Below are 26,970 nucleotides of genomic sequence, written 5' to 3' on the forward strand. Positions count from 1 at the left end.
CAACTACCCCTCACCAAATGTCACAAATGCCAACGATGCGGGTTCCAAGATTTCACAATAGCTGAGCTGCTAGCCACAAGAACTGTGGGAGCTAACGCCTCACAGCAACACGCTCATCACCAAGCTTAACCAAATTCGACCCATCCATCATGTCGTCGGCAAAAGCCTTTACCTTCCTTCCCTTGGGGGCGATCATCCAGGAGTTCCATGTCAACGGCATCAACATTCTACAAGGCTTCAAGACTGCTGAGCAGTACAAGCAGTACAATGGTCCGTATTTCGGCGAGACCATTGGGCGTATTGCCAATCGAGTCGCAAAAGGGAAGATTAATGAACTGAATGGAAAGTCATATCAACTCCCTGTGAATAACGGCCCTAACTCCCTCCACGGCGGTGAGCAAGGGTGGGGAAAGCATGAGTTCGATGGTCCGGTGAACGTGGAGCGCAATGGTCAGGACGCTGTCCTCTTCAAGTACTTGAGCAAGGATGGTGAAGAGGGTTATCCTGGTACTGTACAAGTCAGCGTCTGGTATGTGCAGAAGAAGGAACAAATCAACGGCACCCAGCAAGAAGTCCTCTACATCGAGTATGAGGCGGAACTAGTCGGCGATGAGGTCGAAGAAACAGCTATCAACATGACAAACCACAGGTATGTATTACACGAGTATTTTAATCCCGAAACCTGCTGACACTTAATGAGCTACTTCAATTTGACCGGAAAGTCATCTATTGCTGGCACTGAAATCACGTTGATCACCAACAAGTACCAAGTCGTTGACGATGGTGGCATACCCACCGGCCCTATCCAAGAATATCCGGGCATCAGCTCAGGCAAGACCTTCACACTGGGTGAAAAAGAGCCGGATGTCGACGATTGCTTCGTTGCAAACACGGATGCTAGTAGCGTCCCGGTCGACACCCGTTCGTCACCTCTCCAGAAGCTCGTATCTGCGTACCACCCAGAGAGCAAGATTCATCTTGAGGTTCACTCCACCGAGCCAGCTTTCCAATTCTACACCGGAAAGTACATCGATGTACCAGCTGTTGATGGCTTACCAGCACGAGCTGCTCGCTCAGGATTCTGCGTTGAGCCCAGCCGTTACGTCAATGCCATCAACGTCCCTGAGTACAAATCCATGATGATCCTTAAGAAGGGGCAGAAGTATGGAGCCAAGATTGTGTACAGGGCCTGGTCAGCGTAGACGAAGACATCCGCCCGAATCGCCAAGAGCCAACAATTATAAATGAAAACAATAAACACTGCGCACCGATTCTCGATTTGCTCTCCTGTCGCTTCCTCAGTGGAAGCGAGGCTCAAATTGTTATACCTGTTTAGAAAATGACAACGCCAGACCTCAAGTCTATCTATTCGACCACCTAAGCCACCCTCAAATCACGCCGCTCGCTCGAAACCCAGCATGAGACGACTGTACGGACGTTGCTTGGGCTGATACGCGACAGGCATACTTCACGAGTTCGAATTCGAGAACGAGAGCGAGAGCGAGAGCGAAAGTCGAAAGAATAGGACCCAATCTTGAGTATCATGAGTTACTGTGCACTTATCGCGATTCAATTTTGCCTGAATGCCACCTTTGTTAGAAATGTTGGGGTGCTGACAGAAACTGTGTTCATACAGCTTCCTGTATGTCTTGACCGGTCATCGCTGGCATCTGAGCCATGCAAGGCTCATCCTACGAGTCACACCGCATACTCTGACGGGAGGTTACCAGGCATGCTGAAGGTCCTTGCTCTCTTCAGCACTCCATTCTTCAGCGCTCCAAGTCCTATGTTCTAGCACTCGCAATGGTATCCGTACCATCTTACCTTGTCAGAGGACCCGCTGCATCGACATGCTGTTGCTGAATGACTAGCCTCTACCCCACGATCTTCCTAGAGGTTTGAGGACACTGTCCTGCTCACCACTATTGCAGCTCTCAAGAAGACGCGTCTATAACCATTCCCGTTCACGACTACCGTACTATCGGACTCATCACTTATCACCTCGCATATTCCCAACACCTCACAACCTACGTCATTACGTCCTGCTCTAGTACCCTTACCCACTCAACCTTTTAGATACCTAAAGGTCCAGAACAGCGCAACATCCCACGATGTGGACCTTCTCCTCTCCGCAGAATCGACATCTTGGCATCCCAAACATAGTGGAACCCTTAAACCTTGTCTAACGGCGAGACGAATGTGCCAAATCGCGTACCGAATGCAGCTCGCTGACTGCGCAGCTCACAAAGCAGCGATGCTGCGATCCGCCGATGCTTTGCCGGTGCAAAGACACTACAACGCTGCCAGTCTGTGACGAAACATCTATACGAGAAACATTTAACCCATGAAATCTTTTTCCATTAGCAAGAAATTGGCAAAAGCATGCGCGAATGACGCTACACTTGTGCCTTATCGTATGTCGGACATTCGCAGCATGCAGTGCGTTCACGATACCATCGGCACCTACCGATTACGCACCGCATTCCCAAAGACCCATACCCACTACTCATCAACAGCTCACCACTATCCACAACACAGCCGATCTGAAAAGCGATACTGCTGTTTCGGGGCAGTGGCTTGCCCTTAAGCAGGATATCGCTCGCGCAAAAGTAACTATCGAAGCCCAAACTTGCTCACGAGTGTTCTCCACACACGATCTATCGATCTCCCGAACTTCTTCGGGGGACAGTCGTGCAAGTTTTAGCGATGATGCACGCAGGGGTACGGATGCACTTAAGAGCCGGTATCCGAGACGGTCTTTGCTGGCGCTGGCTGGCGCGAGGCTGGCGGAAGTGTGGTTGTGGCGGGGTGCTAGAAGAAAATTTGGTGTTTTGACGGGTGACTACGTCATGGATTTGGGTAAGGTTGAGGTGGTGGAAAGGGCTCCGAGACCTCTGAATCCCCACTTCGAAGGGCATGCGAATGCAATTACATTTTGTTCAACGTAGCAGTTTATCATGCCTGAGATTTAAGGTTCTACTCCAAGCGCAGCCAACTGTATGTGCAGGTACAGCTTACAAAAACTTCTTCACACTCTAGACATGAGACATCACCTCTACACCATCTGCGAGAACATCCGCGCTATACGAGCCCGGCAGTCGTAACCTAAAACCGTACCCTCCCTCTAGCTTCAACTACACTGCTAGATCAGACTCTCGACTTCACTACGCTTATCCTCGCGGACACACCCGTTAATCCAAGTTCACTAGACACAGTATAGGATGTCTCACGAAAGTCCCTTCGAAAATGAAGGAAAAACCACTTCTCAGTCCCACCTGTACTTCGTTCCTCTTGGTCGTCCCCTTCTCCTCACAATAGCCCAACCAGACCAACAAATGAAGAGTCTATCAAACATGAAGTTCCCGTTTCAACAACTACTCGTCCTCGCAAGCCACTCACAATCCCCTTCCAGTATTTGTTATCCACCAAATCGAACTACACTGCCCACCGCGGCTGCACGGGAAGACGACAGTATCCCGTGGTCTTGTCGCTCTGTATGAATCTCCAGCCCGTGCACGGCATCCCATCACATCCACACACAAGATAACTCACGGAATGAGCCAGAAACTTACCAAGAAAGACTTTCTCTTAGGGAAGTCACTGATTATCGACCAACCTCACCGCACCTTAGAAACCCCTCTATCTCCTAACCAATCCCCTTCACAACGCAATCACAAACCATCTCTACCCCACCAAAAAACTTCCGCTATTTGTAACTCGCCAAGACGGCGGAAACGCATTCATTTTGTAAGCAAGGTGTGGTTTCAAAGCAGCAGCGCCGAGTCCGCCGCTTCTTGTCCGTGATGGGTGCATGAATCGAGCACGCAATATGCACAAAACATGTTATGAGTGTTGATAAGCAGATGATTGTGAGGAGGACGAGACATTTGCTGAAGTATGAGGGATGCTTGTGTTGTAGAGAGGGACGGATGCGAATCCAGTGAAGCCTGGAGGTCCAGGTCACTGAGCCTTCTAAAAGTAGGGAAAGTCATACCTTGCAAGTGCCGTAATGTAAAAGAACGATTTTCCGAAATGCTTGTATGCCCCCCGTCAATAAACATCAAATTGAAGACTAATATGTGCCCCTGAGCTAGTCACTGGATGTCGTACCTGCTAATAAGCTGCTGTTTCTTCTTCTTCTTCTTCTTCTTCTTCTTCTTCGTCGTCGTCTTCGTCGTCTTCGTCTTCGACTTCGACACAGCCGTAAGGTCATTTACTGCGCTCCTGATCCACTGCAATCAACAAAGTACGGCCCCTCAATCCACGCTTTCCCAGCCAGCTCGCTGATTCCCATGCTCTCTCCGGTGTAAAAGTAACACAGGTCCACACTAACCCAGTTCGTGTACAGCACGGTACCTGGCATACTCACCCACTCTCCAACAGTGTGTAGTAACTTTTGCCGTGCAATGTCCATGTTAGTTCCTACCCAAGCGGTGTGCAGCCGTTGCTGCAACATCTCGGGATACGTGAAATGATACTCGGGCACTCGTGAAGGAGAAAGGTAATTATGAAACGTCGTCAGGATGAGCTGGGACGCTTGAGGGGCCAGAGTAGGCCATGCTTCGCGGTACACGATGTATACGCCTTCGCAAGCTGTTGGGTTTGTACTGAGAGTGCGAGGTGGCATAAATAAATCTGAATAAGGGACGGTTACTCCCGCCTGACAAGTGTCACTCGGTGCTGCCCTTTCGTTCATCGTGGTGAATGAGCGTTGCAAAGCGAAGAGAATGAAAATGGAAATCGCAGATCTAAAAGCCCGGTCTCAAGCTTAGGCGGGCGTTAAATTCGTTGCGATCTGCTTGCTCCAGCAACTGATGTTGAGCACGTGACCATACCCAGTCTCACAGCAAGCGAATTATGTGTGCTGCATTGCAATTGAGTGTGCTTGTCGTTGGCATGCATTTACCTCTGTGCCAGCATGTTTATTTATGCATTGTACGGTAAAGTCAACATCGGATTTGATAGCCGGTGATGGTGCAATCGAGATGGGCTTGTGGTGTTTTGTGGGGAAAGTGCAGGGGGCACTTTCGATGCGCTGCAACAATTCGATCACAAGCCTGTTCCACTGCGCGGCATCACCATGTTTCTCCCATAGCGACGTCAAAGCTCCACTCACACCTCATGAGAGTGCCATACTGCCTCCTCGATGTCCGAGCCTGGAAAGGCTGAGCCTCAGAGCCAGCCGTCACCAAGTGATGCGCCGAACGGCCCCACCACGCCTGCAATCGACGATGCGCCGAAGCAGGCAGACCGCGTAGAGCAGCACGAGTTCGCCAACCCCACGCTGAGCATAATGGGCAATGCCTCACGCAGTCCTTCATATAGCGGGTCTACCTCGCCCTCGAGGGAAGGCACACCACCGCCGCTGCCCCCACGGCCACAACTGGGCGTGCCCACCTTCTCATCGCGGCCAGCATCCTCACATTCGATAATACGGGCGCCCTCACAACCACAGCTAGTTTCGAGAGCTACCACGCAGCTCTCCGTCACCAACACTCAGGCGTTTGGCAGCGATTCGCGTGACGACTCTACCCCGCCAGCTCCCTCGAAACCACGACATGTCCTTCCCAACCTCTCATCGAATGCAACGAGCGATGCGGATGATAGCGCGAGTGCTAGAAGCTATGCGCCCACAATTGCTGAAGCTGGAGGAGAGAGCATACTGAGCGAGGTCATGGGTGCAACTGAGAAATCGGCGCAGGAGACACTGCTGCGCTCTCTCGGGCACAGATTCGACGATGCAGAAGCGCAGAGCTTGTTCCCACCAGACCCTGATTTTGAGTCGTCTTTCGATCACGAGTTTGAGGACGTAGACGACATGGCAGCAGATGGGTCAAACGAAGGTCAGAATTACATGCTGTATCGACATGTAGCGTGTACTGATACAGGCAATAGAACAAGTTATGCGACAATGGCGAGCAAAGCTAAAGCACTTTCTCATCCTCTCAAGCGCAGGAAAGCCCATCTACAGTCGACACGGCGACGACCAGCTGATCACGAACTACATCGGTGTTGTACAGACTATCATTTCTTTCTACCAGTCCACCAAAGACACCCTACGCGGCTTCACAGCAGACAATGTTCGCTTCGTAGTCATGTCAAAAGGTCCGTTGAACCTCGTTGCAATCACACGTCTACCTGAGAGCGACTCTCAGCTCCGCACCCAGCTCGAGGCGCTATATATGCAGATCCTCTCCACCCTCACACTCCCTAGCATGGAACGCATGTTCGCGGCGCGCGCCAACTACGATCTACGACGACCCCTGCAAGGCACCGAAACGCTCCTGTCCGCACTCGCAGACGGTTTCACAAGGGGGTCGCCCTCAACACTGCTCTCAGCACTCGAGTGCCTGAAGCTACGAAAGTCCCACCGAAATACCATCAACAACACACTATTGAAAACACGCTCCGAGAATCTTCTCTACGGTCTTATCGTTGCATCTGGGAAGCTAGTGTCCGTTGTACGGCCGAAGAAACACTCCCTACACCCTGGTGATCTGCATTTGATCTTCAACATGCTCTTCGAAGCGGGCAGCGTCAAAGCTGGAGGGGGCGAGAACTGGATACCACTCTGTTTGCCAGGGTTCAACAACACGGGTTATCTGTACATGTACGTGAGCTTCCTGAACCTGGAGAACCCTGGCGAGCAGATGGAGGAAAGACCAAGAACGAGAGACGGCGGCGACGATGAGGTAGCAGTGCTGTTGATCAGTGCGGATAAGGAGAGCTTCTTCGAGATGAGGAAAATGAGGTACGATCTTGTCGAGGTACGTACATTGTCTTTCTTTGGTTGCGTTATCCATTGCAGCTTTCCCGCTTGGCAATACCTTGGACCTTTCGAAACCTGGTCCTGGACGATTCTTGAGTGTTCAACTGCGTTCGAAGCGCATTGAAAACGGCAATGGAGCTGTACTTCGAGCAGAACGTCGACCCCGAACACGCCGTGCAAATGTGTCCGCCGCATCAACCTCATGACCAAGAGTCATCTGCCCTCGTCAACAACGGTCTCTCTCTCGTACGAACCAGGCACCGCCTTTTGGTAGCAACTAGGATCTACCTGTTTATCGTTCAGCCCAATGACAGACGGCGAAACCCTCGCGTTTCGTTACCAAAGCCTCCCTACTCACCCCAAACGAAAGCACCCCTGGACGACTTGGATGCGGGATCGGGATCGGTCCTGTTCAAACCTTGTCCAGTTCTGTTGCTGGAAAATACCGCAGGCGTCCCAGCACGGCTTTGACTCGGGCGAATCACTAGTCGTACATGGCGAGCCCTCGGGCTCGGACTTGTCGGTTTCCGACCACCAAACTGCCTCCGATGTCCACAAACAAACAGCGACATGAAGACCGCGCAAGTGGACGGGCTGAGCTCCACTGAAACAGACTATCGAAGATGACAGGAAGCCCACCCGGATCCTTCCCGCCTCCCCTCACTGCATGTGACGAGGCGGCGGGCATGATGCTCCGCACGCCGGAAATGCCTTCTTTATATCCGCAGCGCAACTTGTACACGTGAGAACACACTGCTAACATCACACCACCAGGCTCTCACATCCAACAACTCCATCTCTCACATCTCTGCCGCTGTGCAGGCGGGCCGCCCGTCATGCATTGACATCGTGCCAGGCAGTCCGTTACGGCATTTTCTCTACAAATCTAGAGGGAACGTACAATTCTGCATGCCGAGCTACACACCTTACTTCTCCAGCCCACTCGATCGTAGGCGACTGCTAACGCTGTATGCGCATTTACACTCGACGCTGCATGCGAAGCCAACGAGTCTCAAGATCCACCATGAGACGGGATCGAGTTGCATAGCTGTGGCTTGGAGCACACCATTGTTTGAACTGTATGCTGTTGCTCCGCCTAATACATCGAGGGCTGCGCTGGCACAAGGGGCGATGAAGATTGTGCAATGGGTGCGACGCGAAGAAGAGCGCGTATTCATTATAGGCGGCGCCGTCTTTTGAGCGTATCAGAAGATCACAGTAAGATAGAGAGAGATACCCAAGCAATGAGGAACATACGAAGCAAAGTCTACAGCCCTTCATCCCCATGTCCTTGCCAGTAGCCCACCATGCATTGTGCGTTCCGCAAGGATCTGTATACCACTGCAGTGGTGTAAACGTAACAGTCATTACAATGATCCGTGGTGCCCTCTATCCAGTGATCCGTCTTCCCCTTCGCGTGATCTTGCAAATGTAGGTACGAGGCTCTTCCATACTTGCTCGCCCTTTTCTTGGTCCCTCTTTCGGGTTTGATCATGGTTTCGACGATGCCGAGACAGCGAGCAGTCCTTCGAGAGGACTGTACGCTAGCGCGTATGCCTCCGGCATGATTTGAACTCACGCGAGATCATAACCAGCGCACTTCGGAGCCCTGAAGCTGCATTGAGGCTCTATATCATGAGAGTCCCATGCCGACAAGATCTGGACGACCAGGATGAACTGTTGCGCAACTCATAAGACCACTCACAGCTCCGGGTACCCCCTAGATGGGTTCACAGTGGTGAAAGAAGAGTTTGAATTGGATGTCTACAAGGGTCGCATTGAAGCTGAACAAATGTCTATCTGTTTCTGTATAGTGTTCTGAAACCCAAGTGTATGAGAATAAACCCGCGGCGCTATGCATCAATATCTTGAAAACAAACAATCTACTCAACAGCAGTAAGGAAGGCTCAGCCATCGGTGTGATCAAACGTACCGTCCAACCACAGAGGTTAGACACAATAACAGGAAGAAGACAGCCATGAAACAGCAAAACCAAGTGAAGCAAGGCTCAGAGAACAAGCCTTCGAACTCTCCAGACGCCGGCCGGCGTGTCTCTACAGGAAGACGAGGACGACGTGGGCGACGACCTCCCAGAAGAAGAGGATGGCGGACTGGTCGGCGCGGTCCTAAGAGTGGCTGGCGTTCGAGGTCGGGACGGAGTGTTTCTTCCGAGACAGCTGAACGAACAGACTGCGAGTCGTTTTGGCCAAGGGTCGAGTCGCTTCCTGAGCCGCTGCTACTTCCACGGTCGCGCCCACTACCGCTGCCGCTCTCACTCTCACTGTCACCCCCACTAAAGCTATCACTGCCACTGACACTAACAAAGTTGTCCTGTCGACTATCCGCCGTGACAAAGCTACTCGAGCTCGACGCAGGAGCACCCTCTACCACACCGTGAAGGTACTCCATAATATTGCTCCGAGCCTAGAAATGAAGATGGTTAACCAGAGTCTGGAGATCACTCGTAGTCGGCGCCCATGAGCTCAGCTTCGAGCTTTGCCCGCTCTGCATCACTCACAAAAGAAGCATCCGCATCACTGTCCACGTTGCTCTTCTGTCTCTTAAGCGCCGGTTCTTCGTCTTGCGCAGCGGGTGTGATGCCGAGTCGACTCGCTTCTTCGGGGTGTTGGGTGATCCAGCGCTCGCGCCACCGTTCGCGGAGGGTGTCGTATATGAAAAAGAATTGTTGCTTCGACTGAACCATCATGGGTCGTTGATCCCTAAGCATCTCGATTACTCTGATTATGGGGTCCTCGTCGTCGGCTGGATTGTCCAATGAGCCTTCTTCCAACTCTTGAATCAGCCAGTCCAGAGCAATAAATGTGCCGCTTCTACCGATACCTGCGCTACAATGGACGATGCGCGGGTTTGTCGAATTGTTGCTGTTCTTCTCGCGCGACAGCTCCACCATCTTCAACAAAGCCGCCTTGTCTGCGCCTTCAGGGACCGAGAAGTCTGGCCAGCCTTCGAATAGCAGGTGCCAGACCTTGCGCGATTCGCTTCGGTCCTCTGTTGTCATGTCGATCTCCCTGACCTCTGTCCTAGCTTCCTGGTCATGCGATAGTTCCTTCAGATGCAGATCGTGTATGAAGCCGTCGCCGAATTCGTCGTGCTCATTGATGCGCAGATCCGGTTCGGATATCGATCGGGGGTAGTAAGGATAGCATTTTTCACGAGCTTGTTCGTGGGTTTTGGTGACCATAACGACCACTGCGGGCGACTCGTTTTCCTTCCATACCATGCGCCAGAAATGGGACCAACTATCAGCCTTGGGTCCTTGTGTTGCGATGTACTTCATGACTGTCCCTGACTTGGTCGACTTCAGGGTAATCGGAGAGGCATTGATGTAGTCGAATACACCCTCGGGGACCTCCAAGTGTACTCTATTCGCCTGGTAGGGGTCGACATTCATGTAGCGATTTCGAGGAGCATAGGCGTCGCCGCTGCAACGTGCCCACTGGGCCGGTTCTTCGATGTCGGTCGGTGCCATGCCGTCTCGAAGACGGTTCATCTGTGCCCACTCCAAGTCATTCCACTTGCCGTCAAGTTGTGCTGCGAAGGAGTTAGCTGCTCTGCCACTGAGGTAACAAGGGTCGAGTATACCTGCCTGCTCTTCTCGGCCTCAGGAAGGCGGGATATGGGGTAGAGTCCGGCGATTGGTCTCCATTGGAGGACGGGCCCACGTTTAGTGGAGGCAGAAGACTGTGCGTGCTTACCGCCGGTGTGTTGAAGGTGGTGCTCGCGGCGGACGTGTTGAGCGAGGCATATGTGGCTGATCGCGTGCTGTCCTTGCTGCGCGAGCGCTTCGACGATGCAGGAGAGACGGGCACTGAATTGGGCGCCGACATGATGCCTGTGACTGCCGGGTCGGTCCTAAGGGAACCGCCCTTGAGCTTCGCCTTGCGCCTGAGCGCGCGGAGTTTATGCAGCGTGAATGAGTTCCTGTCGGTTTCCAGGCGCACTTCTAGTCCCGGTACTCGAGGAACAAGAAGGTTCGGAGAAGTAATAGTGACGGACGGCTGGCAGCTCGCAGACACTGGCGCGCAACACGATTCGTTGATAGGCTCGACTGTGAGGCTGTCCGGCTTGAGACTCTAGTTGCGTGACTCGTGACGGTCGAGGCGCTCGGCGGGTTGCTAGCGATGGCGAGTGGGTTCAGTCGGTGTAGCACGAGCGGTGAATATTTCGAATTTCAAGATGCTATCAATGACTGAATGGTAGTGAAGATGTGAGAGATTCAGAAGTAGAAGCAGTCCAACTTTTGCTTCAAGTTGCCAATCAACTTTTTCCTCAAAGATCTCCAGGAACCAGGTTCGGTGATGGACTCGAGGGTGGGACTCGAGGGTGGGGTCCAGCTCTCAGGTCGCAGGCTGGTCGAAGCGTTGAGCGCGTCAGACTAACGAGTAGACGAGTGGTGATGGCAGCAGAGAGCGAGCAGTGAAGAATATAATGTTGTTGGAGTGCGGCAATCAAGTCAACACAAGAGAAGCAGTCTGCTATCAAGATGACGCAGCAGGGAGGAGCAGCTGTCAAGCGCGTTCGGGCAGCTGCAGGCAGACCCTGGTCCACTCGGACGAGCAGGTGCCTTCTCGCTGTTGCTCGCCGCCGAAGTCCACCACTCCTCACTCCTCACTCCTTACTCAACCGCCACTGGAGGTTATCTCGACCCTGTATTCCCAGCATTTGACCTATATTGGGGATTGATTGTTGGATGTGAACACAGTTCCGGTAAACTATCATGACGCCTTGGTTTGCATTGTTCGAGGTATGTCAATCGCTTGAAATCGGTCGAAACATCAAACTGACAGGCGTTACAGGCGTGGGCAGTCGCAGCAGTATGCCAAGCATCGTGTAAAACCTGCACCATATCCCTTGCTAACACGGACCGTCACAGCTGATCCGAAGCCCAACGTTCAACCGCGCGGTCCAGAAAGCGTACCGCAAGATCAACAAGATCCCAGATCATGAGCCGAAGAATGGATTGGGCCGTATGTCTACACAGCCCATGTGAAGCGCACAACGGCTAACGACAGCAGGTACCGGTCCTTCGGCATTCGACCATTTCAAAGACGAAGTGAAGACCCAGTTCAAGGAGCTCACTTGGCAGAAACGAGACCCACGGAAATGAAGCCTGCCATCGAATTCAGACACCCTCCACTCCAGTTCTACTTCGGCTTTTGACGGCTCGAAACCAACAGGCGCAATATGTGTTAGCTACGATAGCTCCCTATTAGACCTTCACAAACAACCGCATAGCAATGGCGATAGAGCAGGGCACCGTGCCGCGGAGAGTCAATCTCGTAGATGCCGAGACGGAACCGCCCTTCCAGAGGCAGCAAAGCCTGAGGTCGCACGAGATGCATCAACTCAAATCGCAGACTGCGTTGATACATCAACATGCAAAGCTTTGCGCCGAGTGTAAGCAAGAGATTGAGCAGAGGACGTCTTCGGTGTGATCGTTCCGAAAAGCTATCAAGTTCTTTGACAGATACACAGTTGGTGTATGATAAGCGAGTTCCAGGGTCAATGGGATCGACTTGACAACAATCTGATGCTTTTGTAAAATATCGACTATCGGCAGCACAAACCCAGAACTGTTTCTGCGGGCTTCTCTGGTAATGGCTAACAATACTTACTCCACTATCGCTATCACATGGCCCACCTCGCATATCGTAATTGCTGACCATGTTTGAGTCGGAAGCAGCAGACCGAGCTGTTGTGATTTTGTAATGATGCATCTTTACGTCACAACAGTGCATGGCTCCTTCCATATCAGCACGCCATAAACACTGCACACCTGCATCTGATATTTCACGCCACATTCTTTCTCACATCAACAACGATCCATCATGCCAACAGCAATTGTGGTCGGCGCAACTGGCATTCTTGGCCGCGAGATTGTCCTTGAGCTCTCCAAACACCGCCAGCAATGGCCCACCGTTCATGCTCTCTCGCGCAGCAAGAAGGAGGAATTCGCTGAAACAGTCATCCATCATCACATCGACCTGATGTCAGCCCCTGACGAAATGGCCAACGACATGCGGAATGTGCAAGGAAGCTATGTTTTCTTCGCTGCCTACGTGCAGAAAGATACCGAGCAAGAGAATTGGGACGTCAACGGCGCCATCTTGTCAAATTTCTTGCAGGCACTCGTCAAAACAGGTGCAATCAGCGGTATAGAGCGCATCATTCTAGTCACTGGCGCAAAGCAATACGGTGTGCATCTTGGCGCACCAAAGAACCCCATGCTCGAGTCCGACCCTTGGCTTACCGACAGCAAATGGCCGCCAAACTTCTACTACAACCAGCAGAACATTCTGCATTCGTTCTGCAAGGAGTACAATAAAGAGTGGACCGTCACCTACCCCAACGATGTCATTGGCTACGCTGTTGGTAACTACATGAACCTTGCCACGGCGATTGCCCTGTACGCTCTGGTCTCAAATGAGCTCGATTCCAAGAATGAGGGCGTCGTGTTTCCTGGGTCTCCCACATTCTACACAAAATTCGATTGCTTCACCAACTCAAGGCTCCATGGACAGTTCTGCGCCTGGGCGGCACTCGAGCCGCGCACCGCAAACGAAGCGTTCAACGTCGTGAACGGCGACACCGAGTCGTGGCAGAATCTCTGGCCGAAGGTCGCCAACTACTTCGGTACCAAAGTCAAGCCAAATCAGTTCAAGAGCGGAGCCGGCTCTTCAATCCTGAAGTACGTTTCAGGCGATGCTTCTTCAACATCAAAGCTCGCTCCAGAGCCGCCAATCACTACACAGGCATCCGCCATTGGTCTAGAAGGTACACCAGCACTTGAACAATCCGTAGTCGAGCAGCACATCGACCTCGAGAAGTGGAGTCAACGTCGGGATGTCAAAGACGCATGGAGTCGCATCGCCGAAAGAGAGGATTTGCAGGAGGATGCTTTTGAGAAGGCGACGTGGGGGTTCCTGGGCTTTGTGCTGGGCAGGAAGTATGATCTGGTCATCAGCATGAGCAAGGCGAGGAAGGCGGGTTGGACTGGGTACGCCGATACTTGGGAGAGCCTTGAGGGTGTGTTCGACGAATTGAGGAAAGCAAGGATTCTGCCTAGTGCTTAGTATGCCTAGGCACCTTGAGTCGCTAGGGCATCTTGACGGTAGCAGCACGGTAGGTGGAAGATCGTTGGTCGTGTTATTTCTGGTCTGCGGTCTGAACACAGGTACATCAGAGACCGTACTGCGTGGACCGCAGCGAACGAGTGGTGCATTAATGAGTCGACCTGGCGACTTTGTCGAAGAACGAAAGTGCAGCCTGTTTAACATGCGGACACCTCCTTCTCTCTCCGAGCATATTTCAGCGGAGCATATTCTCTCACTTGCTCTCTCCACGATGCCACTTACGTAATGTTCTTGGTCTCTAGTCCTAATTCCGTATATTAACTTCCTACCTTTACTCTTGCCGCCAACGACGATTGCACAATCTCTGCATTCTTCACACAGATATACACGCCAGCAACAACGGTAGTCGTCAAGAGTCGAGGAGCAACGAAGAAGCTGGGTCCCGTTGGGTAGGTTGAACATCACAAGCCCATCCCTTCTTACTGACAAAATGTAGTCTTGGCCGCAGGGCTGCTCAGATAAGGCACAGCAAGATCAACGCCACATCGTAGTCCATGAAGACCTAAGATGCGCCAGCTCCAAAGTATTCAAGGATTTTCTCCAGCAGCGTCGCAAGATCATCGATGGCGAGTGTTTCCCATGCACCGAGAACCTTGATGCAATCACCGCCGATGTCACCGTTTGGGATCTCAGTGTGGTCGAATCATGCATACACACTGCCTGCAGACCTGGAGATAGTGGCATGACGGTACAAATACATGTACAATGTACTGTTAAGCCTGAACTGCTGACCCAGAGCCGATCTTTGATTTTCCACAAGATCATGTGGTAGACACCGAAGCTCTGCAAACATATGTGCATTGGCTCTACACCAGTGACGCTCGAATCGACTGCAAAGATGCGCCTGAGTCCGACGAGTTCAACATCCAGGTTCTCAAAGCATTGAACGTTGCCTTTGATCTTGAGGACGATAACTTCAAAACTGCCATTGTTGTTCTCTATACGTCGCAGGTAGAAGACAAGCCCGATGCAGGGTTTGGTCTTGCTTTCATCAAGTACGCTTTTGAATCATGACAACGCCTCCTTACGGTATCAGTCGCGACTGCGTTTACACTTGGCTCACTTTCCTGTCGCATTTCAACTTCTAGACGATCTCTAGACGAGGCTTCCCATCTTACATCAATCTTTAGAAGTCACATCCACAAGTCTACCCAAGTGCTCTATATCCACTCTCATAATATTCATCCTTCACGCTATCCTTCGTTTGCTATATCATATTACCAGCCTCATACCCCGGCTGCGGCAGCGTCTCGTTCACCGCAAAATTCCCATAGAAATCCACCTCCCTCCTCTTCCGCCCCATGCACTCCTCCAAATCCCTTGACACAAAAATTTCCATCCCGCCGCTCTGCTCCAAACCCTTCTTCTCGCTGCTCAACTTGTACCCCACGCCTGCACTTGCGTCGAGCCCCGGACTCGAGATCGCTGGATCCGTGGATGTTTTTTGTTTGTTGCGGGCCTGCGACTTTTGCAGGAGGGATAACCATCTCGGCTCCGCATATTTCTTCAGCACATCCTCGACATCAAAAAGATCCGCCATCGTAAGCTGATACAGCTTCCCACTCCTATACTTCCAGAAAAACAGCACACTCAACTCCACGCCCTCAACCCTTCCTATCCCCCTGAGAATCTCATCCATGGCTTTACAAAAATCATCCGTCATCCTCACATAATCCTCAAGTCTCGTAGCCTTGCTCGCAGCCTTAGTGAGCGTGTAGTTCCACTCTACATAAAACCTGACGTGCGTTACAGAGGCCAGGAGTGGGAGTCTAAGGATGTGCGGCGAGTAGTCGAAGAGCTCGTTTTGGAATTTCGTATTGCGGAGTTCGGCATGCAGGGTAAGTTTGCTGCGGTCCCAGTACAGTTTGAGGACTTCGTCGCGTAGTCTTTTATTGATGAGCAGCAGTTCCGGGCGCAGGCGCAGTTTCTTAGGGACGTTGGTGCCGTAGCCGAAGGTGGAGTGCCGCCAGGGTTCGCCGGCGATCATGTCCGCGCCCCAGAGGCAGGTGTGGAGTTTTGGTCGGACATTGGTTGTTGAAGGTACGAGGTAGGTAAAGATGTGTTGTCGAAGTTCTTTTGGGAGGGAGAGGAGGTGCGAACTGAATGTACTGGGGGTCAGGTCGAGAAGAAGTTCCAAGTCGCGGTAGAGTTGCGATTGCCGATGTCTGTAGAGATCGGTTGGGGATCCGATGGAGAGGAGGGACAGCTTTTTATTGACGACGGTGGTTGATGTCATGGCTTAGTCGAGATGTAGAGGCCTAGCGACAGTAAATGCTTAATGTGCTTTGGAAGAAAATGCTTCAACACTGATATTAGGTATATTAATATTCCCCGACAGAAAAGACGCAAGGAAAGAGCAACAAGCAGGGCTGAAGAACTAAGGAAGGGTCATTGGTGCAGGGGTCAATTGCGGAAAGGATCCCGTTTCGCGAAATAGGAGGCTATTCGCATGCATCGACCATGATGTGGAACGCATTCGAGTCAGCGTGAAGCGCCATCTGGGTTTCGAAGCTAGGGGCAGAAGCCGCGTTCCATGAGGCTGATTCGGATGGAAGTGGAGAAAGGCGTCACGTGCCCAACGACTGTCGTTTCATGTTGCCGCCGGAACAACTTCACCTCCAGCTCCTTGTCGCAGAGGACTTTGCCAGACACGTCTGAGTCCAATTTGGCAGAGAATAAGAAACAACTAAAGTCCGCCAGCTCTTCGGTAAATTTGGCAGATATGTATGTCGTTGTGACATGTGCTTTATATTGTGCATCTGGGTATATAAATCAAGGACATCATCATACAAGTATCTTACCGGCCCCCGACCTCTGGCGTCGCACTCCTTACGTGGCCTTCAATATACAATGTGACGTACTTCTTGCTCGGCCACCCACCCCATTCTTCCACGCTGTCAATTTGCGTCTTGATGAGTTGCCTAATCTCCTCAGGTGCTGTAGGTCGGCTGTCCAGTCCTTCTTCCAACCATCCACCGGTAGCAGCCCTTAGTGCTACAAGCGTGCGGAACAACATATCGTTACCGCCGTGCTGTGCACGCGCACGCGCTATAACTTCAACATTGTGCTTTGTGAGCCATGTGGAGAAGGAGTACAGCCCCTCGTAATCGCGGAGGACACCGAGTGCACGAACATAGGCGTGAAGTTCTGCAGGACCTGGCATGTGCGGCGGAATGCTAGTCGTGTGGACTGGCACACCCGGATCTGCGTGGGCGCCCACAAGATGATGGAAGAGTGTACGGAGACGATAGGACCGGGTGCTCAAGAAGTCGCGTCCTTGCTCGATCGAAAAGTTTCCTCGATGCACAGCCTGTGCAGCGTACCTGGTAGCCGTGCATGCAAGGTTGAATAAGTCCCCTTCAACGTCGACATCCACTGATGCTAGCGTGTCGAGAAGCTTGACGACGATGTTGTACTGAGCGTCCGTTATGCCCGTTGCACTGTCTTTCTCGTGGTACAGTGACCTGTTTCCGAACCTGCTAAACACAATTCTCTCCATGAACGCGGTCCATGCAGGCTGATAGCGTGGTTTGTAGTGTAAGAGAAGGGCGTAGGCGTACTCCAGAAGATAGTTCTCATTGAACATGAACTGACGAATATGCTGATCCTGTGCCAAGAAGGTTGTTTTGGCCGAGAGCCCCCTTGTAGGATGGCCGAAGCGGCAAAGGAATCGAACAAACGCGGCCAGGAAGTAGTCGGGGATATTGTGGACGGTGTTGGCTTCGCCATGGTTACCAGTCAGTAAACAACCGACGCCACCACCGAAGTCACCCTTGGCGCTCTCCAGGAGTTTGAAGGTGGTAGCAAAATCAGGGTAGGTCTCCAGTAAGAAGGCCAAGAGCCTCCCCGTGGGTCGCATGTTCTTGCTCATCATACGGCGGTATAGTTGTTCGTATGCAGGCACTGGTTCGCTGAGATAGACGTTGTGCAAAGGGGAGGATGGCTCAGACAAGACCTCCTTCATGTCACCAGGAAGCAGAGTTGCTGCCGGATGCTCTGGTGTTTCGTCGGAATACATATCCTGATGTGGTTCGCCGTCCGATCGTCGGTGTACCTCCATGTGATACAGCTTCTCGAACATAGCAAGATAGATCTCCTCATGTGCAGCTGCACCCGACGTTTCGTGTGCGAGAAAACATGCCCAAGCCTCTCGTCTAGTCCTGGTAGTTCGTATGCGCGCCGCCCATAGTTGGTGAGTGTAATCACCTCGGAATCCGAACGGAAGCAGCGTTCGTGTCTGTATGGTGGGACTCAAGTCGGTGTCCCATCCGGCATACACCTCGGCCACTTCCTCCCAGCTGCGCGCAGCATACCCGGCTTCATACATACGATGCAAGATCTTCGAGGCTCGTGAAGCACCATACTCGTAGCCCTTGTCATCGTCCATCGCCGTCCGACTCTCTTTCCACGGAGGCCACGAAGGTCCTTTCAGCTCTGCCCAGTCTCTCTCTTGTTCGGTTTTTGCGTGCGTGAGCTGAATCCGCGCGATTGCCCGGAAGCCAGTCCGTGTTACCGCAATCGATGGATCGTTTCCTGCCATGAATTGCAAGACACGAAACTGCGCATTCTCTTGGTGACGAGACGCTATCATCGGCCGGAGGGATGAAGGCAGTGATAGCAACGACAACAGGTTGTTGCAAAAGTGAGTGATTTCGCTAAGCGTACGAGGCGGAAGAGTGTTGGTGTCGCTGCCGTTGTCGTGTATCTTTGCTGCTTTGTCTAGAAAGATGGTGGATATCCAGGGGATCGATTCGGGCCATACTTTACGCGCATGCCGCAAAATTCGTATGACCAGCATCTTCAGAGTTTTCCAGCTTATTGACCCTTGTTCAAGTCTGGAGCTGATGTGGTTGAGAACTACGCCTAGAGCATACACCCTGATATGCTCACGACGAAGAAAAAGCAAGACTAGGAAGAAGGGCGGTGCTTCAGCACCACGCTGAAAGATTCTAGCACCGGTGTTGGAGTTCATCTCTAGGAGAGAAAATGCCCATGTCTGCACAACCTCCTGTGTCAAGCCTTCCTGCTGTAGTAGTTCGTGTTCTTGCCGGGTGCATATGAACGGTGCGTCCTTGGAGGCTGCTGCAGTCAGATGAGCCAAGTATCTCGCCAATAGTGTGTACAAAGAAGTCGGAGCCGTGTGATCGTGCAACACTTTAGGTGAAGGCAAAGAGCCTCGGGCTGGCCGCCTGTAGCCGCCGGGCATGATGCGTCTTGGGCTGGCGTGCGACAGATCCATCTTGCAGAGTGGAGCTGAGGAGTAGAGATCTCGTGCCGAAGTTTGTATGGAGTCCAGCACAATTGTAGGCTGACTGCGCCGATGTGCTTTCCTCGAGCCACGACTCCTCTGCGCGGTGAACGGGGTATATGTGGACAGACGAGGGGGGTTTCTTTTGGGGCTTGCTTTGGGTTGCATCAGCCCCTCAACCACGCTTGATCTTCCTCCTTCTTCCTCAGAAAGGAACCCGAACATGTCTGGCTCATGTGCTGCACTTTGATCCTGTGCAGATAGACCAGCCCTGACCTTGCTGAATCGATCTTCAGGACTTGACAGTATCTCCTCCTCTGTCCTTTGCGTCCCTTCCTCTCCTTCAAGGAACCCAAATGTGTCTTCCTCCTCCTCCTCCTCCTCCTCCTCCTCTTCTTCTTCTTCTTCTTCTTCATCCGCAGCGCGCTCCTCCTGATCGACCTTTGCAGAGTGTTTTGTCGAAAACCTCGATATGCCGTCATGGGGAGAAAAAGGTGGGTTGCGCGTTCGCAGAGCTACAGGCTGGCGCTCTCGATAGTGTACTGCTGGGATACATGCTGGTAGGATCATACGTGCTGCATGGCGCGGATGAACGAATCTGGCAGTCTGCGGTGCAGGTTGCTGGCATATCAAGTCAGCTACATGGTCTCTTGGACTGGCGAGTGAGACCAACCCATTGCCCTGCGAGGCGTGCCAAGGGCCGGAGGAAGCGACATGGGCTACCTGGAGCTGCCAGGGAGAGGATTAAGGGCATTCATCGACAGAATTAACCGTGACAAACGCGCGTAGATGTCGATTGCAGCGAGAGGGAGATGAATTGGGAAAATTGACCGGAAGCTCCAACCCATGTTTGACTTGCCGAGGTAGCGCCGAACGTAGACCAAGTTCACAGAGCAGTTTATTCAGCAAGTGCAGTGAATCGAACCTTGAGTACCATTCACAAATATTGCCACCATTTCCCTGGATTATAGTAATGATACTTTGAGGTCAGTCGCGCTCTTGGACTGTTGTTCGCGGGCGCGTTGTGTTCCTTCCCTGTGCAGCCTGTAGGCATTTCCTTGGCGTGCGTTCCTTAGGTGCCATTCATGGCAATCGCGGAACTTTGACCAGCGAACAAGCCAACCCCAACAGCCGTCACTGTCGCAACCCACTCCCGGCACCGGACTTTTGCGCGCTGCAAGATAAAATTGAGCACGGGATACGCGCAAATCGATAATTCGATCAACCCCGCCTTCCTTTATTGAGGGCATGTTGCTGAAGCCAACACCACTCCGGCAGTCCTGAGCGCGTTGCAGCATCGCGCGCGCATCGTGAAAGAGCACGCTTCATCACCATGGCCGCCGCCAACGGCACCCTCACCCCGCCCTCGCTACCAACTGCACCAGAATCGCCGTCCTTTGCCAAGCGGAAACATGCCGACACCGCAGTAGTACTTTCCAATGGCGCATCAACAGCTGCGCAAAAGGAGGCTCCAAATGGGACTACGCGTACTCTGCAGGCGGTACTCCAGGACGTGTTGTCGATCTTGAAGAGCTATGATGCACAACCCTCGATCCTGACGCATTCCATCACTGCCTCGCCTACGCGCAGCTCCTCTGGCGAAGCCGACTCCAAACGCGCCAAGCTGGCTCAGTCGATCGATCCTGCGACCATCACCGATCGAGTCCACAATGGCTCATACGACTCCTTGCAGGCGCTGGAGAAAGATGTCGAGAGCGCGACCACCGAGATCCTGGCTTCAATCGGTGGCTCTGACGCACCAGCAACCGTCGAAGAAACAAAGCTGCAGGCAAAGGTGCTCGCTTTTCAGAAGATCCTCAAAAGCCTTGTAGAGCGCGAGGATGCTCGAAGAGTGCAGGCCCAGCAGGAGAAGGCAGACATCGCCGCTACGGCCGAGGCAGTCACACATGAGATTGCTTCTGTGCAAGTCAAGGAGGAAGAAGAGGAGGATGAGAAGGAGCCAACCAGCCGAACTGTTTTGACACTTTTTGGAAGTGCACAGGGCCCGAAGCAGCTTTTCTCGAGCTTACAGCAGCCACATAAGATTGCGCCGGCAGATGGGATACCTTCTTTCGACACTTCGGTCAAGGTCACCTTGCCCTTGCGAGAGGCTACCCTTCCACAGAACATCCAGACCACCGAAGTGTTTCCGCTCCTTGATCAGACAGATGAGAAGAAGAAGAAAATCACGACGATTGGCGAAGTCTTCCGTGCGCCTGCCCACCTCCCCCAGATTAGCCCTCCAAAGATTGCAAGACCGACCACAAGTAAGGGGAATACTATCACGTTTACGCATCCAGAACCGACCAAACCCAAGCGCAAGGGATCTCAGTCGTATGCGCATCAGAGTCTGTCTGCTGGGTTCTGGCTAGGATATGGAGGGGTTGACGCGCCAAAAGACCAGACATCACCGACGGCAAGACAAAAGAGCAGACAACGTGCGTTGAGTACTGGCGAAGCTCAGCAACCACCGTCTGAGGCGATCCTTGTTGCAGTCCAACAAGCCAAGGAGGACGCGTTGTTCCGCAGCGCATACTCTAGCTTTGCACCAACTCATGACGACGCAACTGCCATCATTCCAGAGGAGACCAAGAACAGGGTTTGGTGGCAGAAAGTCGGCGAGAAGCGCTTCAACGAAGTCTTCCCTATCGACCCGCAACTACTGGACGCAGAGGAGCTTGCTGAGACCAAGGCTAACGGTACTGTTGGCGAAGAAGACGATTTCAAGGACGCTGTGGAGAACTACGTTCCAATCGAAAACAACATCTTCCTTGATCCGGAAGAAAAGAGCGAGCACGACAAGGATACAGACGAGATACTCAGGGAGGTATCAGAGCTCATTGAGACTCTTGCCTCTCATCAAAGGATACGCAACTCATCATTGACGACAAACCCTCGTACACCAGTTGTGCAAAACTCGTCACTTGCCCAGTTGGTTGGCAGCCCCTCTACGCCGTCGTCGGACGAAATCGACGTCTATCAGATCCTAAAGTCTCAACTAACCTTGATGATCTCGCAACTGCCACCATACGTTGTCGCAAAACTGAATGGGGATCAGCTCGAGGAGCTCAACATCAGTCGGACCATACTTTTCGACACCAAGGAGTACAAGGGTGTCATGGAGGAAGACCAATTATCTAGGCTCGCAAAGGCACCCGCAGTCGCTGCGGTCCCTCCTCCTCCTCCGCTCACTCGAGCTGGCTCCAGCTCACAGTCCCTTTACCCAGCCAGCAGCACGCAGTATGGGCGACCACCATCGTCTGCTCGTCCAGTGCAAGCAGCACCAGCGTATCACTCACAGCGATCGTCGTCCATACAATACCAACGCTCGCCATCTGGGCCGACCCAAAGCTATCAAGCAGGGGCAGGATCATACGCTCCTTCTTCGCGGCCAGGCTACGCTGCAACTCCGAGCCACAATCTACAAACACCCAGACCAGGTGGCCAGTACTACCAACAACGCCCCTCGCAGTCAAGTAGCTATGGTGGGGCTGCAAGCTCACAGTTCTACCAAGGGACACCGCAAACTCAGGGCCAGAACCGCTATGCACCTCAGCAGACCCAAAACGGGTACTACCAAAGATCAGCGAACGTTGCACCCATGTACGGCACGCCACAGGCCCGCACAGGGTCGCCAATGAAGCCAGGTGCTGTACCAACACCTTCAGGATACGGGACGCGACCTGGCTACGCGGCGTCAGGAGGCCAAATGGCCAGTACGTACTACGGTCCGTCCCAGTACGGCACTCCGCAGGCCCCTGTCACCCGGACAGGCTACACTGGCCTGCCCTCCAGCAATCCTCAGCAGATGATGGTTGACAGGCAACAGGCGCAGGTAGCAGCCCAGTCGCAGGCACGTTTAGCAGCACAAAATAGCTTCAGCAGCAGGCAGGGCTCTGGTACACCACAGCCGCCAAACGGCTCGTATGGCGCACCAAACGGCACTTCGATGTCGACATGAGGGCTTGCAGGAGTCTACTGAGGTGTTCGGGTAGGGATGATTTGGATACATAGACGGCGCCACGGCGTTGGAGGTAGTCGGCAAGGGTTGCCGAGTGTTTACATGTTCTTAGCATTGATGTATGTCAATGTCAGCTGTTATCGAGCGTGGCTCACAGCTCTTCCACGAGATTTAGATGTGATAGTACAGCAACATCGGTACCGTGTCATGTCAACTTGCAACATTCCCGCCAAGCGTCGTGTACTTGACCTGTGGTGTGGACGGATTCCGTGTGATCCGCCCAGTCCCTGCGTACGGGTAAGGCGGCGCTACGTCAGCGCGTTCTTTCCCCGAACCCCAGCATCCCAAGAGAAGCAGCTCTTGCGCAACTTTCGCACACGAAGCCATGAGACCCGCAACACCACAATATGGCACATCTTTTGCGGGCCAAGCAGGCAGGTGTAAACAACGACCTCTCTCACGGCCTTGGACCTGACCTCTTCACTCTCGACCATGTACGCTCACAAGCTCAACACCCAGTTGCCCGCACTCACACATGCAGATCCGCAACTATGGCATAAACTCCAAGATCACCCAAGTCGCATACGACCCTGTCCAGTCCCTCATCGCTGTCGGCACCGCTGAGAGCCAGTTTGGCAACGGACAGATCTACGTGTTTGGGCAGAAGAGGGTCGAAGTAGTGCTGCCGCTGCCTCACCGAGCATCGGTCAAGATCCTGCAGTTCTGCGCCGAGAAACTGCTCTGCGTCGACTCGAAGAATGACCTCTCTGTATTCTCGCTCGAAACGAAGACACTAGTGAACGCGCACTCCCCGCCTGCGAAGATCACCGCTCTGCACTGCGACCCCACTATCGACTACGCGTTGCTGGGCACCCAGCATGGAGAGGTCTTCGCCTACGACCTAGACCGACAGTCCCTGACGCCCTTCAGGATACCGAATCTATGGCGAGAGCAGTTCCCACGGTCACGCTTGACAGCTGTCGTTACGCTGTCGCTTCACCCGCGCGACATCGGTTCGCTATTGATTGGGTACAACTCTGGGGCGGTCATATACTCGTTCAAGCAGAACAAGGCGCTCAAGTTCTTCCACTATGTACTGCCAAAGGGCGCCCCGGGAGGCGACTCGGATCCCAGCTCTGTCTACAAAGAGCGCGAGCCACCCCTCACGCAGGCTGTCTGGCACCCTATTGGAACTTTCATCCTGACAGGTCATGAGGACAGCAGTATCGTCATCTGGGACTCAAAAGACGGCCGAATCATACAGGCTAGGACTTTGCAAGATGTCAACGTGGACAAGCCCGGACCCGGAACCTTCAGTCCAGGTGCTGGCGAGGGCACATTCGCTTTGAAGTCACCCATCTTCAAGATCGCTTGGTGTGCGAACCAAGATCCGGATGAAACTGGTATACTGATCGCAGGTGGTCAGCCTTCAAATATCTCAGCGAAGAGCCTAACGTTCTTCGAACTGGCACGCACGCCCATTTACGCTACCTCATCGTGGCAGGTACTCTCTGATCACTTCGAGAACCCCAAGAGGCAGCGCATACTGCCGTGTCCGCCAGGTGCAGAAGTCATCGATCTGTGTCTGATCCCTCGTTCATCCCCACACTTCGGTGGCTGCCAAGATCCAATCGCTATCATTGCAATACTGGCATCTGGAGAGCTCGTGACGCTTTCATTCCCAAGCGGCATGCCTATAACGCCGACCAACCAATTGCACTTGTCGATGACGCTTGTACATCCGTACATCAATCACGCAAATCTCGCGCCGGTGGACCGTACGAGGTGGCTTGGGATGATAGAGAAGCGACAACATGGACCAAAGCTCCTCACCGGTGGAGCTGAAGCAAACTTGCCCCTGAAGAGGTTCGAGCATCGCAACATCGTCCAGACTGCTCACGCAGACGGCACGATCAGACTATGGGATGCTGGGCATGCAGATGAGATCGAGAACGATGCGTTGTTACAAGTTGATGTTGCACGGGCAGTAGGGCGGCAAGCCAATGTCGAGGTTACCCAGACCTCCTTTGCCGGTGCTGCTTCTGAGCTGTCGGTGGGTCTGAAGTCTGGTGAAGTTGTCATCTTCAGGTGGAACGTCAACAAGCACTCTGGACAAGAGTTTCCACCTGGCGAGAACAAGCCTCAAGCGCTCACCAATATCCTCGACAGAAGTGAGGCTGCGCTCAAGGAAGGCTTGCTGCCGTTCACTCTACTCGACGAGGGTAATGGCCCAGTCACAGCTCTGAAGCATTCAGATGTTGGCTTTGTCGCTGCCGGATTTGAAGGAGGTGGCTTGGTAATCATCGACCTGAGAGGGCCCGCTGTCATCTACAGCGGCTCTACCCAAGACTTTAAGGCGGAGAAGCGTGGCAGTTTCCGCCGTTCCTCGAAAGAGGCTGCGCCAAAGCCCGAGTGGCCGACATCTCTTGAGTTCAGCGTCATGACCCTGGAGAACGAAGAGTTCTCCAGCATTCTGCTTCACGTTGGCACTAACTTAGGCCACCTGGCCACATTCAAACTGGTACCTGAGTCTAGCGGTCGATACACTGCAAGCTTCGCTGGAGTGTCATCGCTTGACGATAAGGTCATCAAGATCAGTCCCATGCATGCTGAGTCAGGACGCCCAGCATATGCATCACAGTCGGCCGTCGCTGGCTTGAGAACCGGGTCAAGGATCAACGGTGTTCTGCTTGCAGTCACAGTCTCAGGTGCGAGATTGTTCCGCCCTGCCGCTAACAAGGGTGCACATAAGACATGGGATCAGTTCTTGTGCGACTCTGCAGCCGTTGTGCGGTACGAAGATCTTGGCTACGCATTGCTCGGACTCTACGGAGACGGCTGTGTGAGGGCATACTCGATTCCTGCATTGAAAGAGATTGGCGCTGTCAAAATTAGCGATGTTTTAGATGTGCGAAGATTCTCCGACGCTGTTATCACAAGTACCGGCGACATCTTTGGCTGGAAGGGTCCTGCTGAGATGGTCTTGATCAACATTTTTGGCACAGGAGTACGCCTGGATACGAGCAAAGATGTACTGCTGAATCCGGAGCTTCTCGTGCCTCCAAGGCCTACGATAAGTAACATGCAATGGATCTCTGGCACTCAATATGTCACGCCAGCAGACATGGATCTTCTCAGTAAGTCTTCGTTCATGCTACCTCAATCATGCTAACCTTGTCATAGTTGGTGGCCCTGATCGACCGCCGTCTAAACGCATGCTCGCCCAAGCTCGTGCCGAAGAAGAACAACATCGTCGTGCGAACCGAGCTGCCGCTCCAGCTTCCTCGTCGTCTGCATACCCATCGTACCCCACACAAGCCCCTGCACAGGAGGGATGGGGCGCATGGGCTTCTAGACAATTCAACGAACGCACCGAAAAGCTCAACGCGGTTGGTGACAGTATGGACAATTTGAGTGCAAACAGCGCCGGGTGGGCAGATGACGTAAACAAGTTTGTGAACAAGCAAAAGAGGGGCCTTGTCACAGGTCTCGTGAAGAGTAAGTTTGGCTTTTAGACGCGGGACAGGGAAGGCGTCGACATCTTGCGTCTGCATATGACTCGGTTCGACGAACATCACCACAGCACAATGAACAGTTCGAGCACTTGGCCGCCTCCTATCGTCCTTGATCAGTGGCCATGCACCAGAATGAGGCGGTGCGATATTTGAAAACAGCACATAACAACATCAAGGCAGGAGTCGGCTTTGTCACTCTTATTCACACCCAAGCAAATGCCGAGTCGTTGATCACCATTGTAGCAATTCAAACTTTGGATTCTTTGACACTAGTGGTGCAAAAGTAAACCCTGGAATCCTGCCTTCTTGACTCTTGGTGTCGA

General features: G+C 52.9%; 10 protein-coding genes across 10 annotated transcripts; 6 read left to right on the forward strand and 4 right to left on the reverse strand.

Moving 5' to 3' along the window:
- Nucleotides 1–149: 149 nt before the first annotated feature.
- On the forward strand, nucleotides 150–1,202 carry BU25DRAFT_336270 (galactose mutarotase-like protein; the record flags this gene model as incomplete). The annotated part of the gene is made up of 2 exons (XM_033702619.1): nucleotides 150–649; nucleotides 701–1,202. 2 exons carry the CDS (start codon nucleotides 150–152, stop codon nucleotides 1,200–1,202), a joined length of 1,002 nt encoding a protein of 333 aa, XP_033564203.1.
- A 2,881-nt stretch (nucleotides 1,203–4,083) lies between these two features.
- Nucleotides 4,084–4,751, reverse strand: BU25DRAFT_408611 (uncharacterized protein). The gene has a single exon (XM_033705854.1). The coding sequence runs from the start codon at nucleotides 4,694–4,696 to the stop codon at nucleotides 4,214–4,216; it is 483 nt and encodes a 160-aa protein (XP_033564204.1). The 5' UTR covers nucleotides 4,697–4,751; the 3' UTR covers nucleotides 4,084–4,213.
- A 298-nt stretch (nucleotides 4,752–5,049) lies between these two features.
- BU25DRAFT_263489 (DUF254-domain-containing protein) lies at nucleotides 5,050–7,073 on the forward strand. Its single transcript, XM_033701758.1, has 2 exons — nucleotides 5,050–5,843; nucleotides 5,896–7,073. Exons 1-2 carry the CDS (start codon nucleotides 5,147–5,149, stop codon nucleotides 6,891–6,893), a joined length of 1,695 nt encoding a protein of 564 aa, XP_033564205.1. The 5' UTR covers nucleotides 5,050–5,146; the 3' UTR covers nucleotides 6,894–7,073.
- Nucleotides 7,074–9,197: 2,124 nt separating this feature from the next.
- BU25DRAFT_485152 (uncharacterized protein) lies at nucleotides 9,198–10,617 on the reverse strand (the record flags this gene model as incomplete). Its single annotated transcript, XM_033711221.1, has 2 exons — nucleotides 9,198–10,341; nucleotides 10,373–10,617. The coding sequence occupies 2 exons, from the start codon at nucleotides 10,615–10,617 to the stop codon at nucleotides 9,228–9,230; spliced, it is 1,359 nt and encodes a 452-aa protein (XP_033564206.1). The 3' UTR covers nucleotides 9,198–9,227.
- An 890-nt stretch (nucleotides 10,618–11,507) lies between these two features.
- On the forward strand, nucleotides 11,508–11,897 carry BU25DRAFT_336436 (uncharacterized protein; the record flags this gene model as incomplete). Its single annotated transcript, XM_033702635.1, has 4 exons — nucleotides 11,508–11,534; nucleotides 11,587–11,604; nucleotides 11,664–11,757; nucleotides 11,806–11,897. 4 exons carry the CDS (start codon nucleotides 11,508–11,510, stop codon nucleotides 11,895–11,897), a joined length of 231 nt encoding a protein of 76 aa, XP_033564207.1.
- Nucleotides 11,898–12,618: 721 nt separating this feature from the next.
- BU25DRAFT_419667 (NAD(P)-binding protein) lies at nucleotides 12,619–14,695 on the forward strand (the record flags this gene model as incomplete). Its single annotated transcript, XM_033707955.1, has 4 exons — nucleotides 12,619–13,816; nucleotides 13,890–13,964; nucleotides 14,245–14,312; nucleotides 14,360–14,695. The coding sequence occupies 4 exons, from the start codon at nucleotides 12,619–12,621 to the stop codon at nucleotides 14,693–14,695; spliced, it is 1,677 nt and encodes a 558-aa protein (XP_033564208.1).
- Nucleotides 14,696–14,927: 232 nt separating this feature from the next.
- BU25DRAFT_263452 (uncharacterized protein) lies at nucleotides 14,928–16,438 on the reverse strand. The gene has a single exon (XM_033701757.1). It carries the CDS (start codon nucleotides 16,157–16,159, stop codon nucleotides 15,131–15,133), a length of 1,029 nt encoding a protein of 342 aa, XP_033564209.1. The 5' UTR covers nucleotides 16,160–16,438; the 3' UTR covers nucleotides 14,928–15,130.
- A 282-nt stretch (nucleotides 16,439–16,720) lies between these two features.
- On the reverse strand, nucleotides 16,721–19,960 carry BU25DRAFT_446855 (uncharacterized protein; the record flags this gene model as incomplete). Its single annotated transcript, XM_033709509.1, has 2 exons — nucleotides 19,845–19,960; nucleotides 16,721–19,792 (listed from the first exon to the last, which is right to left on the reverse strand). Exons 1-2 carry the CDS (start codon nucleotides 19,923–19,925, stop codon nucleotides 16,721–16,723), a joined length of 3,153 nt encoding a protein of 1,050 aa, XP_033564210.1. The 5' UTR covers nucleotides 19,926–19,960.
- A 335-nt stretch (nucleotides 19,961–20,295) lies between these two features.
- Nucleotides 20,296–23,300, forward strand: BU25DRAFT_408617 (uncharacterized protein). The gene has a single exon (XM_033705855.1). The coding sequence runs from the start codon at nucleotides 20,505–20,507 to the stop codon at nucleotides 23,130–23,132; it is 2,628 nt and encodes an 875-aa protein (XP_033564211.1). The 5' UTR covers nucleotides 20,296–20,504; the 3' UTR covers nucleotides 23,133–23,300.
- A 239-nt stretch (nucleotides 23,301–23,539) lies between these two features.
- BU25DRAFT_456438 (uncharacterized protein) lies at nucleotides 23,540–26,647 on the forward strand (the record flags this gene model as incomplete). Its single annotated transcript, XM_033710026.1, has 3 exons — nucleotides 23,540–23,626; nucleotides 23,674–26,269; nucleotides 26,316–26,647. The coding sequence occupies 3 exons, from the start codon at nucleotides 23,540–23,542 to the stop codon at nucleotides 26,645–26,647; spliced, it is 3,015 nt and encodes a 1,004-aa protein (XP_033564212.1).
- Nucleotides 26,648–26,970: the final 323 nt, after the last annotated feature.

Source organism: Macroventuria anomochaeta (genome assembly GCF_010093625.1).
Source record: "Macroventuria anomochaeta strain CBS 525.71 unplaced genomic scaffold BU25scaffold_8, whole genome shotgun sequence".
NCBI classification, from domain to species: Eukaryota; Fungi; Ascomycota; class Dothideomycetes; order Pleosporales; family Didymellaceae; genus Macroventuria; species Macroventuria anomochaeta.